General features: G+C 35.8%; 1 protein-coding gene across 1 annotated transcript in view; it reads left to right on the forward strand.

Annotated features, from left to right (window-relative positions):
* slc8a3 (solute carrier family 8 member 3) overlaps window positions 1-14,808 on the forward strand; it is a 49,600-nt gene extending 34,792 nt beyond the window's left edge. The window contains exons 3-8 of the mRNA XM_052151128.1: window positions 3,979-4,085; window positions 10,020-10,037; window positions 10,681-10,805; window positions 10,913-11,012; window positions 13,608-13,880; window positions 14,278-14,808. Coding sequence (XP_052007088.1) covers window positions 3,979-4,085; window positions 10,020-10,037; window positions 10,681-10,805; window positions 10,913-11,012; window positions 13,608-13,880; window positions 14,278-14,654 — 1,000 coding nt within the window. The 3' untranslated portion in view covers window positions 14,655-14,808. The remainder of the gene's footprint in view (window positions 1-3,978; window positions 4,086-10,019; window positions 10,038-10,680; window positions 10,806-10,912; window positions 11,013-13,607; window positions 13,881-14,277) is intronic.
* The last annotated feature ends 390 nt before the right edge of the window (window positions 14,809-15,198 follow it).

Below are 15,198 nucleotides of genomic sequence, written 5' to 3' on the forward strand. Positions count from 1 at the left end.
CTTGTTTTCTGAAGTGAACTCCGCATTAGACAAATAGTTCTGATAGTTTATAGTCTTGAAAAAAGTGCAGAACTTTCTGAGAACGTCATTCAGCTGACTTTATTCATCTACAGAACAGGGTAAAGCTAATTTAAGTTTGTGTAAAGAAAAGGCATAGGTCTAAAAATATATATATATATATTTTAATTTAATGCTTTTTTCATTTGGTAATTTATTTAATTTAATACAGGGGATTTTGCTGGTATTTTTTCAAAAGTAAACTAAACAAAACTTTTATAGAATTTGGCTGAAAGTCTTCCAAAAAGCTTTTCACCTAGTATTGGGTATTTATTCTTAATTTAAAACATCTTTGTGCCATTACTGCAGTCTATTTTTTTTTTTTTAATGGTGTGGAAAAGCAACTTTAATAAATAAATGGATGTATACTGCGATTAAATTAATCGCATACAGTGGCCGTTCATTTGTTCAATGTGCACGAGATGTTTGTGTTGGCACTCCTGGAAGTGTCATGTTCACAGATCGGCTCTATATGCCGTAAAGTTTAATCCATAATCACATTCAATAAATTGGCTTTCAATACTGTCGTCATGATTAACACAGACTAACAATTGGGGCAAACTCTGTCATGTGACACTACAGTTTTACGTTAATGGCAATTTTATCGACAAAATGTGTATCCAAACCAGTTTTTGTGACATTTGATGTACCGACATAGAGTTTATGCGCTTGAGTCAAACGGAAAAATATCAGCTTTAATTTGATGCGATAAACTATTTTCGCTAAAAATCCTTGGATGGAAATGTAGTTTGTGTGTGTGTGTGTGTGTGTGTGTGTGTGTGTGTGTGTGTGTGAGCGTGTATTTATCACTTTGTGGGGACCAAATGTCTCCATAAGGATAGTTAAACCCGAAATGTTTGACCTTGTGGGGACATTTTGTCGGTCCCCATGAGGAAAACAGCTTATAAATCATACTAAATTATGTTTTTTGAAAATGTAAAAATGCAGAAAGTTTTCTGTGAGGGTTAGGTTTAGGGGTAGTGTTAGGTTTAGGGGATAGAATATAAAGTTTGTACAGTATAAAAACCATTATGTCTATGGAAAGTCCCCATAAAACATGGAAACACAACATGTGTGTGTGTGTGTGTGTGTGTAGAAGTTTGACTATACTAAGTTGTGAGGGCAGGTGTTTTTTGGAAAAATGTCCTCTAACAAATATAATAAAACATGGCAAAATCCAAGAGACAGGGTTTTTCAGGCACTGACAATTTTTCACAAATTCAGTGACATTCAGCTTGCTTTCTAAATATGTTTCTGTGTTTCACGTGTTTGTTGCGTGCTATATCTGAAGCATGCAAGTGCGCGTGAGTCCAGCAGGATCAGTTGCGCTACTCGGTCTGGTTTCTCTCTATTGCGGCACAAACCACAAAACTTATGTGACCCATTTGAATTCTACTTAGTTTTGGTTTTAGTTTTTTTTTACCTTAAAGCAGTGAAACACCTCAAACGTCTAGACAGCCCAACGTTCTAACCACCACTAACGAGAAAAACAGCTAAAACAATATGTCACCTACCAATAATTAGTATATGGGTTTTTTAAACTACACATCAACAACATAAATAAAATTAAAATGGTGTTAGATATTAAGAAAAAAACTTGTTTCAAATAAAGAGTAAATAAATTCACTGACTAGTTTATATAAAAAATAGGCATTACATATGGTTGTTTAATAGATATACCCATTTTTTATAGATACATATTTTGTTTTTTGTGAAAAATGTAACTATATTGTGATATACAACGATTAGCCACAACATTAAAACCACCTGTCTAATATTATGTAGGTCCCCCTGTGCATTCCGAGATATATTTTTCTCACCACAATTCTACAGAGTGGTTATCTGAGTTACAGTAGACTTTGTCAGTTCAAACCAGTCTGGCCATTCTCTGCTGAGCTCTCTCATCAACCAGGCATTTCTGTCCAAAGAACTACCGCTCACTGGATGTTTTTTTTGTTTTTGGCACCATTCTGAGAAATTCTAGAGACTGTTGTGTGTGAAAATCCCATGAGATCAGCAGTTACAGAAATACTCAAACCAGCCCATCTTGCTGTATATAGATATCATGATATAAATGTATTCATTTGTGATATAATGTTTTGATCATATCGCCCACCCCTACTAATATCAACAGTTTTTGGGGTTAGGTTTAGGGGTAGAGTTAAGAATAGAGTGTATAATATTTTGTTTCCAAGGGGGTGCAGCTTATTTATAAGTTTTGATGAAATTGTACAATACATCCATTTGTTTCTTTTGTTTTACTTTGTTTTGTATAATGTGAAGAGGTTTAAAAGTTTTTTAAAAGCACTTCACTTTTAAACACATCAAATGTGTGTGCTCGTCACTTTCAAGTATTCTTATTCCAGGCATTTGGTAACCTGCAAATTACATTTATATATTCCCTATTAATTACGATGTATAGAGGACCCTAAGAACAAAGAGCACATAGGTTTGTTGCTGTTACCGTATGACTGTACAAGCAGAGCGTTAGGAAATACCAGTGTGATTTAGTTATTGCTTTCTCCAGTAATGTTTTTTTTTTTTCCAATTTCCTTGTCAGTCAATACATTGTTGTAAAAATACATGGTTACTGTACTTACAGTATTGCCTAAATTTAATCATTTAGACATGTCCCAAATTTTGGTGTCAATGAAAATGAATGGAAAATAAAACAGCCATATAATATTTACATCAACAATTTCTGAAGGTTATGTGCCTCCTTTAACATGAGTGTGTAGTTCTTAACCATTTTAAAAGAAAAAAAACACGTAATTTTATTAGAGTTTCAGGCCATATTTTGTACCCTATTTGTGGAAAGTGCCTTGTATCTTTGCTGTTTGAGAGGGAACGAGTGAGTAAGAGGATGTTTGGGTATAATGTGTCCGCTAATGGAGGAGAAGCAGGGCAGAGCAGAAGGAAATGAGAACATGAGTATGTTACACTGAAAGACATATCAGAGAGAGTTGAAGAGGTGTGGGTCTGTGAACAGCTGTACTGTGAGTAACTGATTCGAATGAAGGGAGGGGGGTGTTAACAGGTCAAACACACACACACAGATAGTCTCACTGAAATGCAGATGAAACAGGTGTTACTCAGTCACATAGAAACCAGGTCAGTGTCAATCACATGCTATAAACACACACACTCATGCTGAGAATTTAACATGAAAAGAGTGATAGAGCATGTGTGAGAGAGAAATGGGGGTTATAGATTAGAGATGTTAAGAGACAAGACCTTATCTTGGAAGTCAAGTGTAACAGCAAAGAACCAACATTTTTACATAAAAGTAACAACATGTCTTTTAAAATCAAACCTTGAAATGTATTCATATTTCCATGAACTGCATACATACAGTTGGTCAAAAACAAGAAATATAAAATTCTTAACATGACAGACTTTATAGGGCATTTTTGGATATGCATAAATAACATCAGAACATCTAATATTGACAAACATTAGGCCAAATATTGTTTTAGTATTAGCCATATTTCTAAGTGACTGATTCATTTGTGACAGAAATACATTAGAGTTTGACTGAACACATGGCCATTGAAAGCAACAACAAAAGATATGGGAAGCATTTTCTCTTCTCTTCTCTTCTCTTCTCTTCTCTTCTCTTCTCTTCTCTTCTCTTCTCTTCAAGTTTATGTTTTTACCAACCAAACAATGCACTTTTGCCACACACACACACACACACACACACATACACATCCAAAGTTCTGATTTACATTAAAATCCATTTAATACTGTTTTATCTTGCAGATAACTCTTCAGAGAGCCCATATCATTGATGGTACATGACAACTGAGGGAATTAATTCCTCAAAGATGATATAGTGTGTTTGCATGACCTGTTTGACCTCTGACCTCAGTACTGTTTGTTGACCCCTCGCTTCTCTCTCTTTCTCTCTTTCTTGTCCAGTAAAATTATACAAGTTAAGATAATTGACGATGAGGAGTATGAAAAAAACAAAAACTTCTTCCTGGAGCTGGCGGAACCACGCATGGTGGATATGAGTCTTCAGAAAGGTGCAATACACACACTATAGTCACACACAGAGCACATACTAATGTCTTTATCTGCTGTTTATTCATTCATTCATTCATTCATTCATTTCCAGTCATTCAGTGGCTCCCTGTCAGGTTGAGAGCATATGATCATCACTTTGAGTTTTTATGTTATTTTTCTGTCTTTAGGTGTTTTTGAAGACAGTTGAAAATTGTTCATTGGTACCAGAGTATGTGATATGAGATCATACAGTATATAATCTTAAATTATATATAATACATTATATAATACAGATTATACATACTATTTAGTGCTTTCACACAAAAATAGACACAAATAAATAAACTCACCTACTTCTGCTGGATTTTGACAACATTTATACAAGGATATTTTGTTATTGGCTATATTCATGGATACGACCAGTAGAGAGCAACCTAGAGAACCCCACTGGCTCAAACAGAGACCAAATAAGAAAGAGGAAACGGACCACTCAGAAAAAATTGAAATAATAATAAATCGAAATAAATATGGCGGTGAGGAAGTCCTGCCTTTTAGTTAAAAGAACCAATTACCTTATTGGTAAAGGTATGATCTTTGGTCCCCTAAAATACTTTTTTGGTCTGATGATTTGAGCCTAAGGAGCTAAATTTATTATACATTTTTTGTCAGATTTTGGTGATTTATAGGAATGTTCCAGATTCAATACAAGTTAAGCTCAATAGACAGCATGTTGATTACCACAAAAATGTATTCAACTCGTCCCTCCTTTTCTTTAAAAAAAATAAGCAAAAATCTATGTTACAGTGAGGCACTTACAATAGAAGTTAATGGGGCCAATGTTTGGAGGGTTTAAATGCAGAAATGTAAAGCTTATCATTTTTATAAAAGCACTTGCATTAATTCTTCTGTTGAATCTTGTGTGTTATTTGAGCTGTGAAGTTGTTTTTACAGTTATTTTATGGTTTTAGGGTTTGTTGACATCACATCGACATGGCAACAAAGTTGTAAAATTGCCTATAACTTTACACAGAATAGGTTAGTATGCGATTTTATCAAACTAAAATCATGTTAGCACATAAATTGTTTACATTTTGTGACCATACTTTAAAAAGAGTGAGTATTTTAACGTTTACAGATTGTCCCCATTCACTTCCATTGTAAGTGCCTCACTGTAACATACATTTTTGAAAGAAAAATTTTTAAGAAAATGAGGGATGAGTTTAATTATTTTTTTTGTGGTAATCAATATTACTTACTATTAATTATCTTGAATTGAATCTGGAACATTCCTTTAAATGTATGTGATTAAAACGCAAGCTTAGTCTACAGTTTTAGAGATTTTGGTCTGTCCCCATTTATTTAGATAGGAGATGTACTTGCATGCCTATTACCAAGACAGAAAATAGCTGCCCGGGGTGGTTCCAAGATGGCATCTGAGTGGACTGACTTGGCTTAAAGGGTACTTTGACTCAAAGCACATCCAATCCACAAAGACCCACAGGGCACAGCTTTAAAACTGACTCATCTCCAACTCACAAAAGAAATGCTGCTGTGACGTTTTTGTAATGCTTTAAAAATGGCAACATTCCAGTCTTTGTCTTCCAATTTTTAAACACACTTTCCTAAATTACTATTTGAAAAACTATGTGAAGGATTAGTTAGCACACTGTCGCTATTTTCTGGCTCCTTTGGAACTCCAATTAACATTGATCATAAACATCAACACAGAATAACAAAGTGTGTGAGAAAAGAATTCAAACACACACACACAGCACACAAACACTAGCAACCTCAAGTGGTCAAGTCTGTCTCTCGATATCGCTCAGAAATTAGGCCAGCATGGTCAGTTCTACCAGCACGCACACTGCAGTGCTGCGTACAGTGTATGTCTCTGAGTTTGCATGTATGCATGTGTCCTTGTCCCAGTATTGTACCCTTCAGAAAGAATGAAAGATGAAGAACAGCTGGCCCTCTCTGTTTGAGCTCTCCTCTCGCCTAGACACTGTTGAACAACCTATTTATTAACTTACCTAAGCCACAAAACAACATGTTAGCTTGTCCCTTAACATGTGCACTTGTAAGCAAGCAGTTTATTAATTATTAGTTTGTTTTTTCTTTAGTTTTATGCCAACAAAGGTTAAGAATGAATCAGAGAATTATTTAAGACACATATTAAAAATATTTTATAAACAGTAAATCACAATAATAATTGTGATCGACCGATAAAGTTTTTTTTACAAATATTTTTAGGCCAATGCCAATATCTAGAGAAAAATAAATAAAAATAAAGCAAGTAATAGCTAAGTATATGTCTTTGACATATACAGTATTTTACATGTAAACAAGTGTTTGCTTATATGCCACGTTTTTGCTTATAACTTCACAAAACATAAACGGACATAAAATATCACATACCATTACTTAGAGGAGGTGATTGTATTTAAAACAAGCTTGCACACTACGTAATCAGATGCAAAGATCGTTAGATAATCCACATAAAGCACAATGTGCACACAGCACATAATGTGCTATCTGTCTAAAAACATGTTAGCTTTCCTGGATCAGATGACTTTATTGGTAATGATGTAGTACGTTTTCCAGCATCGTATAGGATTCAGATTGCTGTGACTAGAGGTGGAAGTCATCCAAATATGGGCAGAGAGGATCGTTCACTGTAATTACATAAGGCCACCAGGAGATGGCACCAAGTATACTACAGACTCAATGATTGCTCAAATGACACAGAATGAAACCGAATGAGATCTTGTTACACATGCCTGCATGCATTGGAGAGAAAGTATACCTTTAGTCATTGTTGTGTAATTAGTTCTAGTGTAAAATTATGACGTTTTGTTTGTTTGGAGTGGCTGTTAGACACTTGGAGACATTTTTGGACACCAGTATAAATTATATTTGTAATGCTATAATTTTTTATTGTTTTGTCGTTTCAACACAAAATTTTACTCAGTTAAAGGTGACATGATTGTGAACAAATCAAAAAGCAGTTTTTCAGAGCTACCTTAATTACACTTGACAAATCAGAAAAGATTTTTGTGATTTTTCAGCAATTTATTAGTCTGAAAGTCTCATAATTTATCATTATCTATATAATTTATAAAATTGGAATCTTTTCTTTTAAATGATACCAAACACTTGACCCTCCTTGTTCGGTTTGTCGAGTTATAAGCCTTTAATTTTGGGTATGCCACTAAAAAAGGGAAATCTTTAAAAATACCCACATAGCTTAAAAGACAATAAGATGTACAATTAAAATTGCACAAAACTTAAATGAACACTTATTTTACACAATATTTACTTAAATTTTGCATAAAAAACAAAACAAAAACAAATAAAAAAATGTGCCCTATTCATTGCCAAGATTTTGGAACTGACACTAGACAGAATGAATCTTAAGCTTCTGTTACATGGCCAATTGGGCACAGTTATTGGTCATGTGCTGTACTGTATGTGTGCTTACGTGCGCTTGCGAGAGAGAGAGAGAGTGAGAGAGAGAGAGTGAGCACTATCATCCATGGGTGTGAGAAATGCAAAAAAAATTGCAAAAGTATAATGGCTGATAAAAAATAATATGGTTTTTATATAATAATTTTTTGGAACATGCATTCCCTGCCATGCAACGTTATTTTAACTGTTATTTTAGCTATAAACGCGATACTTGAACACCGTTTTACATATTTCTACTGGCATATCGTCCATCCTGACACAGAGCCCTGCAGCTGCTTGGTGGTCTCATTGTAAAGCGTTAAAATGTCAACAAGGTGTGCAACTGCTGCACACTGTCTTGCAGTGTGTGGTTTGGATGTTGCAGAAATTCCATTAATTTTTAAGATTCAATAAAGAATCTCTCAAGCAATTGTGCACACGACAGCCAGTACATCTCTGTTAGAAGCTTAGAAGCCGAATATGTTTGATGCGCTTTTATCCTGATACAGTTGTGCAAAGAGGCTCTTGTTGGTAGAGTGGCATTTCAGGAAATTTAGCTACAGTTGGCAGGTTGTCAAGGTCTTTGGACAGTTGTTTTAAAATTTATGTTGAGAAATTGCTTACTGTATGTCACGTTGAGTTTGTGGATCCCAGGTTATGAACCACTGTTCTAGCAAACTTAATTTCCAGGGCAAGGAGAAAAAGTTTTTTCTGTCTCTTCTCTCTGCCTTGTTGTCTTTCTCACACTATAAATCTATTGTTGGAGGGAATAAAGACCAGTTCCTTAAATGTACACATTTAGGAAAACAGTTTTGGTCTAATTCAGAAGCTGTCCCCTCTGAATACTAATGACACAGTTACTACTCACTTCATGTAATATGTTTGGAGAGTTCCCAAAGCAGAACGGTGTCAAGCTGAGAACTGTCCCGATATAGCAGCGGAGATTCCATGAACTTCAAGCAATTTCCCAGAAGGCTGTATAGAAGGTCCCACTTTCTGTCCTCAACAGTCAGGAAGTTACCTGTTCTTTTGTTGTAGTGTGTGTATAAATGATGTCAGCCATGTTCAGTTATAGAGTAACATTAGTTTGTAACATTCAACATTTATTAGTCTGTCTACAAATTTGAAAGGAATATTCTGATTTCAACACAAGTTAAGCTTAATTTATAGCATTTGTGGCATAATTTTGGTTACCAAAAAATGTAATAAAATTAAGCTGCAACAGTAACTGTTGCCAGAGCACCATCAGTACTGTTGTTAACACTGGTGTGCAGGATTAACAATGAACTGTTGAATTTGGAGCTTCCAGGTAAGAATAGTGAGAGAGAAAATGTGACAGCATGTAGCAAATAGATGTTGTTCTGATTAAATGAATTCCTTTGTGTGTTTGACACATCTTTAATGTGTGTTATCATGTTTGAAGCTGGTGGCGCTACACAAATTGCAGGTTAATAATGTGTATCAAGACCACAAACCCTCTCAGACACCCACACTTCCAAGAATAAATTATTGGCTCATTTAGAAATCCAGCTTCTCATTACAGGTCGATATTTTCATTCCAGAACACAAATAGTCACATACATTTAATCAAAACTTGTTTGTTCGCCATCTCATTCATCCTCAGCAACAGAAAATTACAGCACTGATTACAGAACTATTAAAGTCATTTTGCACTTGTACACACACACACACACACAGAGAGAAAAGCGTACAGAATATTCCCATAAATCTTGAAATTCACTAAGCAGCTGTTCACACTGTTATTAATAAATAAAAAATAAATCTATATTTCTGAAAACATATTTAAAAGATATCTAAACATCCTTACGAAGATACACTTACAGTTGAGAAGATACTTTAACTTGAAAAGCAAAATTGCATAAGATTATGAGACTTAATTTCAGATCATTTATGTTTGAAATAGTTTATTTCTCTTACTCCACTAAGGCTAATTACTTTTTTTTTTTTTTTAAAGCAGAAATACACAGACTTTTGTTAGATTAATGCTAAATACAAAGGAATAAAGCAAAATTGCCAAGAAATATATATATATTTTTATATATGTTTTACTGGAAAACAAAATATACTGATTAAGAATTAGTTTTTGCAGTACATTTATAAGAGATCCATCTCTGCTTCTACAGCACTCAGAATCTACAGCACTGATTGGCTAAAACAATATTTGTTTTAAGGGTATTACCACCTTTTTGTTCCAACACTACATTTCAAATGCTACCACGACACTCCTGTTGCCAAGGACAACCTCCTGCTTTTGGGCTTTGGATCGGCCCACACTATCAGATCTGATCACTTCTGCACGGTCACACCTGTCGCACCTGTCCGGCTCAGGGACTGTAGACAGGGTGATGAAATGCTGGAGGCTGAGAATATTTTTATTCATGTTTATCTGAGTAACTAAATCCTGTTCACTGCCTCATAAACTCCACCTTCATCTGTCTAATGTTTTCTTCATGTCACTCCACCCCCCTCTTTCTCTTCTCCACACACAGCTCTGTTGTTAGCTGATGGTAAGTCTGAGTGAGCGAGTGTGTGTGTTTGTGTTTGTGTGGCTGAACACACATGTGTCTCCAGGTTTGTGTGTGTTATAACACATGCACTAGGGTTCGTGCTTTCATTCACAGGATTTTTTTGGAATTTCATCTCAACTGTCAGGATTTGTATGTGTGTGTTCTGTTGTCATTTTAAATCTCTCAACAACTCACACTAAGCTATTCAATCAAATAATGTTGTGTGTGTTTGTATGAGGCCCATTGACCCAAAATATTTACATGAATTAAGGAATGTTTATTGTCATTTTAAACACATTGCTGGGCAATGGAGATTGAATTTGAGTGCAGATCGTAGTGACCATAAATGTGCAATAAATATTCAGAAATGTTCATGAATATTCAATAATTATTACAAATAATTATTACAATTATAAATCACCCATTAAAAGGGCCAAAAGTCCTTTCATTGTGCATTGTTCCTGAGTGTAGATACTGATTACAGAGTGCATGTGTGGGATTGTTTAAACTTGTAACTGCACTTTGCACACACTTGCTGAAATTAATTAAAAGACTTTACTAATGTGTTTGTGTTTAAGTTAATACAAAACAATCAGTCAAACACATGTTTCGCACTGTTTAATTTTATCTCTCTGTCATGCAGATATTCCAGACAGGAAGATGTCATCAGAGGAAGAGGAAGCAAGAAGAATAGCAGGGATGGGGAAGCCTGTATTAGGCGAGCATGCAAAAATAGAGATCATCATCGAGGAGTCGTATGAGTTTAAGGTAAACACACACAGGAGACCATGTGATCTTACTGCAGATTTTATGCTTATATGTTTCTTTATAATTATTCTTATAATAACACTTTTGTCCTGTGTGATTTGCTGTAGAGTACAGTAGATAAGTTGATTAAGAAGACTAACTTGGCTTTGGTTGTGGGCACAAATTCCTGGAGAGAACAATTTATGGAGGCCATAACTGTCAGTGCAGGTAATCACCAACACTGAACTACTCTAGACAATACAAGAGTACAACCGGAACACAACCCTGTATATACAACACTGTGGCATATTTGGAAAAAGTATTATGTAAAAATGTATATTGTTTATTTTGAAAGTATGTAGATTCTGTCTGAACCTGCATATTACTCTTTAATTAACCTGTACTGAAATATAAATGCTGCTCTCACAGTGAGTATCCTTCAATTTCCATGACTATCAAACAACCTGTGTTGCCAAGGCAACAATACTCTGTGGGTGACAACAATACTAACATAATTTTTATAATAAAATGGCCCACCCCTCGCTTTTTTCTTTCTTTCTTTCTTTCCTGTCTTCTTTTTTCCTTCCTTCCTTATTCTATTTTCTGTCTGTATTTCTTTCCTTCCTTCCTTCCTTCCTTCCATCCTTCCTTCCTTATTTCTTTCTTTCCTTGCTTACTTACATTCCTTTCCTTTTCTTTCTTTACTTTTCCTTCCTTTCTTGCATTCCTTCCTTTTCTGTTCTTCCTTTCTTTCCTTCCTTACTTACTTCCTTTCTTTACTTTTACTTCCATTCTTGCATTGCTTCCTTTCTATTCTTCCTTCCTTATATTCCTTTTTTGCATTCCTTTCTTCCTTTCTTTACTTCCTTCCTTACTTCCTTGCTATCTTATATTCCTTTCCTTTCTTGCATTCCTCCCTCACTTCCTTCCTTCTTTAACTTCTTCCTTCCTTCTTTCCTTTCCTTCCTTTCTTGCGTTCCTTCCTTCCTTCTTTCCTTCACTCCTTCCCATCTTTCTTCCTCCTTTCCGTCCTTTCTTGCATTATTTCCTTCCTTTTTTCCTTGCTTACTTACATACTTTTTCTTTCCTTTTTTTTTACTTTTCCTTCTTTTCTTGCAATCCTTCCTTTCTTTACTTCACTCCTTCCCATCTTTCTTCCTCCTTTCTTGCATTATTTCCTTCCTTCCTTTTTTCCTTGCTTACTTACATACTTTTTCTTTCCTTTCTTTCCTTTTTCTTCCATTCTTGTATTCCTTTCTTTCTATTCTTCCTTCCTTATATTCCTTTCTTGCATTCCTTTCTTCCTTTCTTCCTTCCTTCCTTAATTCCTTGCTAACTCATATTCCTTTCCTTTCTTGCATTCCTCCCTCACTTCCTTCCTTAACTTCTTCCTTCCTTCTTTCCTTTCCTTCCTTTCTTGCGTTCCTTCCTTCCTTCTTTCCTTCACTCCTTCCTTTCTTTCTTCATCCTTTCCTTCCTTTCTTGCATTCCTTCCTTCCTTCCTTTTTTACTTGCTTACTTACATTTCTTTCCTTTTTTTACTTTTCCTTCTTTTCTTGCATTCCTTCCTTTCTTTACTTCACTCCTTCCCATCTTTCTTCCTCCTTTCCGTCCTTTCTTGCATTCCTTCCTTCCTTCCTTTTTTCCTTGCTTACTTACATACTTTTTCTTTCCTTTCTTTCCTTTTTCTTCCATTCTTGTATTCCTTTCTTTCTATTCTTCCTTCCTTATATTCCTTTCTTGCATTCCTTTCTTCCTTAATTCCTTGCCAACTCATATTCCTTTCCTTTCTTGCATTCCTACCTCACTTCCTTCCTTCCTACTTTCATTACTACTTACATTCCTTTCCTTCTTTAATTACATTCCTGTCCTTCCTTACATTCTTCTCTTCCTTCCTTACATTCTTGCTTCCTTCTTTCCTTGCTTACTTACATTGCCTTCTATTCTTTTCTTTCCTTTCCTTCCTTTCTTTTGTTCCTTCATTCCTTACTTTCCTTCCTTCCTTCCTTATTTCCTTGCTTACATTCCTTTTCTTCCTTTCTTTCTTTTATTCTTTCCTTACATGCTTACTTCTTTCCTTGCTTACTTACGTTCCTTTCTATTCTATTCTTTTCTTTCAATTCCATTCCTTTCCTTCCTTTCCTTTTTTCCTTTCTTGTGTTCCTTATTTCCTTCCTTTCTTTCCTTCACTTCGTCCCTTCTTTCTTCCTTCTCTCCTTCTTTCCTTTGTTTCTTTTTTCCTTATTTTCCTTGCATCCTTGCCTTTCTTTATTTCTTTCTTTCCTGTCTTCCTTTTTTCCTTCCATTCTTTCCTTACTCTTTTTTTGCTTCCTTCATTCTCTTTCCTTCCTTCCTTCATTACTCTCTTTTCTGTCTTCCTTCCTTCCTTGCTTACTTACATTCTTTTCTTCCATTCCTTACTTTCTTGCATTCATTCCTTCCTCTCTTCCTTCTTTCTTTCTCTCCATTCTTTCCTTACACTCTTTTTGCTTTCTTTCTTCCTTCCTTCCTTTCCTTCCATCCTTCCTTACTCTCTTTTCTGTCTTTGTATCCATCCTTCCTTGCTTGCTTTCCTTCCTTTCTTCCATCTTTTCCTTCCGTCCTTGCCTTTCTTCCTTCCACCCTTGCTTTTCTTCATTCCTTCCTGCCTTTCTTTCTTTCTTTCTTTTTTCTTTCCTTCCTCCCTCCCTTCTTTCCTTGCTTACTTACATTCCTTTCCTTCCTTTCATTACTTCTTTACTTCCTTTCTTTCCTTTTCTTCTTTCCTTCTTTTAATTCTTCCTTCTTGCCTTTCTTTCTTTCTTTCTTTCTGCTTTACCTCAGGAGATGAGGATGAAGATGAGGGTGGAGAAGAACGTCTGCCATCTTGTGTTGATTATGTCATGCACTTCCTAACTGTGTTCTGGAAGGTTTTGTTCGCCTGTGTCCCACCCACGGACTATTGGAATGGGTGGGCATGTTTTGTTGTTTCCATAGTAATACTCGGTCTATTGACGGCTGTGATTGGCGACCTGGCCAGTCATTTTGGTTGCACTATCGGCCTGAAGGACTCTGTCACTGCTGTGGTGTTTGTAGCCCTTGGAACATCTATCCCTGGTGAGTGTATGACTTTATTTTCCTGCTAAATGTCAATTATAAAACACAACTAAGAATAACATTGTGAATAGATAGGATAGAAAAATAGGTATCTTTAGGCAAATTAGGCAGATGCCAACCTTAATAGGTTGCTTGCCAAACAGTTGTTTGTGCCGACTGTAATGTTATTTGGACAGTGAATTGAGACATTTAGAAACCAAACAAAGTTTGATCTATGCAGTTCAAAGTAATAATAATACATTTAAATATTTTATATTAAGGACATTTTAGATTGATTGAGTATAGTAAACAATTTTGGAACTGTGTTGGGTCCCCACTTGATACCCAATGTAAAATCTGGGTATGATAATAGTATGCACATAAAATGACATCTCATTGTCTTTGTACCTCTCCCCAGATACCTTTGCCAGCAAAGTCGCAGCGGTGCAGGACACGTACGCAGATGCATCTATTGGTAACGTGACAGGTAGCAACGCTGTGAACGTTTTCTTGGGAATTGGAGTGGCATGGACGGTGGCCGCCATCTACTGGCACATGCAGGGTCGTGCATTTGAGGTGCAAGCGGGGTCCCTGGCCTTTTCTGTCACTCTCTTCACCATCTTTGCCTTCCTGGCTGTGAGCGTCCTGCTGTATCGACGCAGGCCTCATATCGGGGGAGAGCTGGGTGGCCCTTGTAGTCACCGCATCTTCACCTCACTCTTTTTCTTCAGTCTCTGGTTTCTCTACGTCCTTTTCTCCAGTCTGGAGGCTTACTGTCATATACAGGGCTTCTGAAGAGATGGAGACTGGGTCGGGTGGGGTGAGGGGCTAGAGATTGGGAGAGAAAGATTGATGCAAGCAAACTTCTAGTCAAAAATGACTGCGTAAGAGCCAAGGACAAATCACACTGACTGTTTTGAAAAGTTTTAAACAGGCAAGGATTTGAGTCTCTTCAGTCTGAGAATGAATGGATGAAGAGTATGAATTATTTGACCTATCTCTCTTAAAGGAGGGACAGTCTTAACCTGGAGTCTGAACTTTTCACAGTCTATATTTTTCTCAACACCTGCTGTGAACGACTTTTTTCTAATGAAGTATTTTGGGAAAAAAAGACATTTAAAAAAAACAACAAAAAGAATAAAAAGGATTCAAAGGACTATTTTCAGACCTGCTTCCAGGATAATAAGTAATATTTCAACAGAAAAATAAAATGTATAACTACATGAAATCAGTTATTGAGTAACATTTGAAGGACCCATAAAGTTTTTTGTTTTTTTTTGTCATTTATTTTGGGAAGATGAGCTTATAGCTTTTAGCGTCAGGCCAAAGTCCCAACTAG

This window comes from Xyrauchen texanus, chromosome 20, assembly GCF_025860055.1.
Source record: "Xyrauchen texanus isolate HMW12.3.18 chromosome 20, RBS_HiC_50CHRs, whole genome shotgun sequence".
In the NCBI taxonomy this organism is placed as follows: domain Eukaryota; kingdom Metazoa; phylum Chordata; class Actinopteri; order Cypriniformes; family Catostomidae; genus Xyrauchen; species Xyrauchen texanus.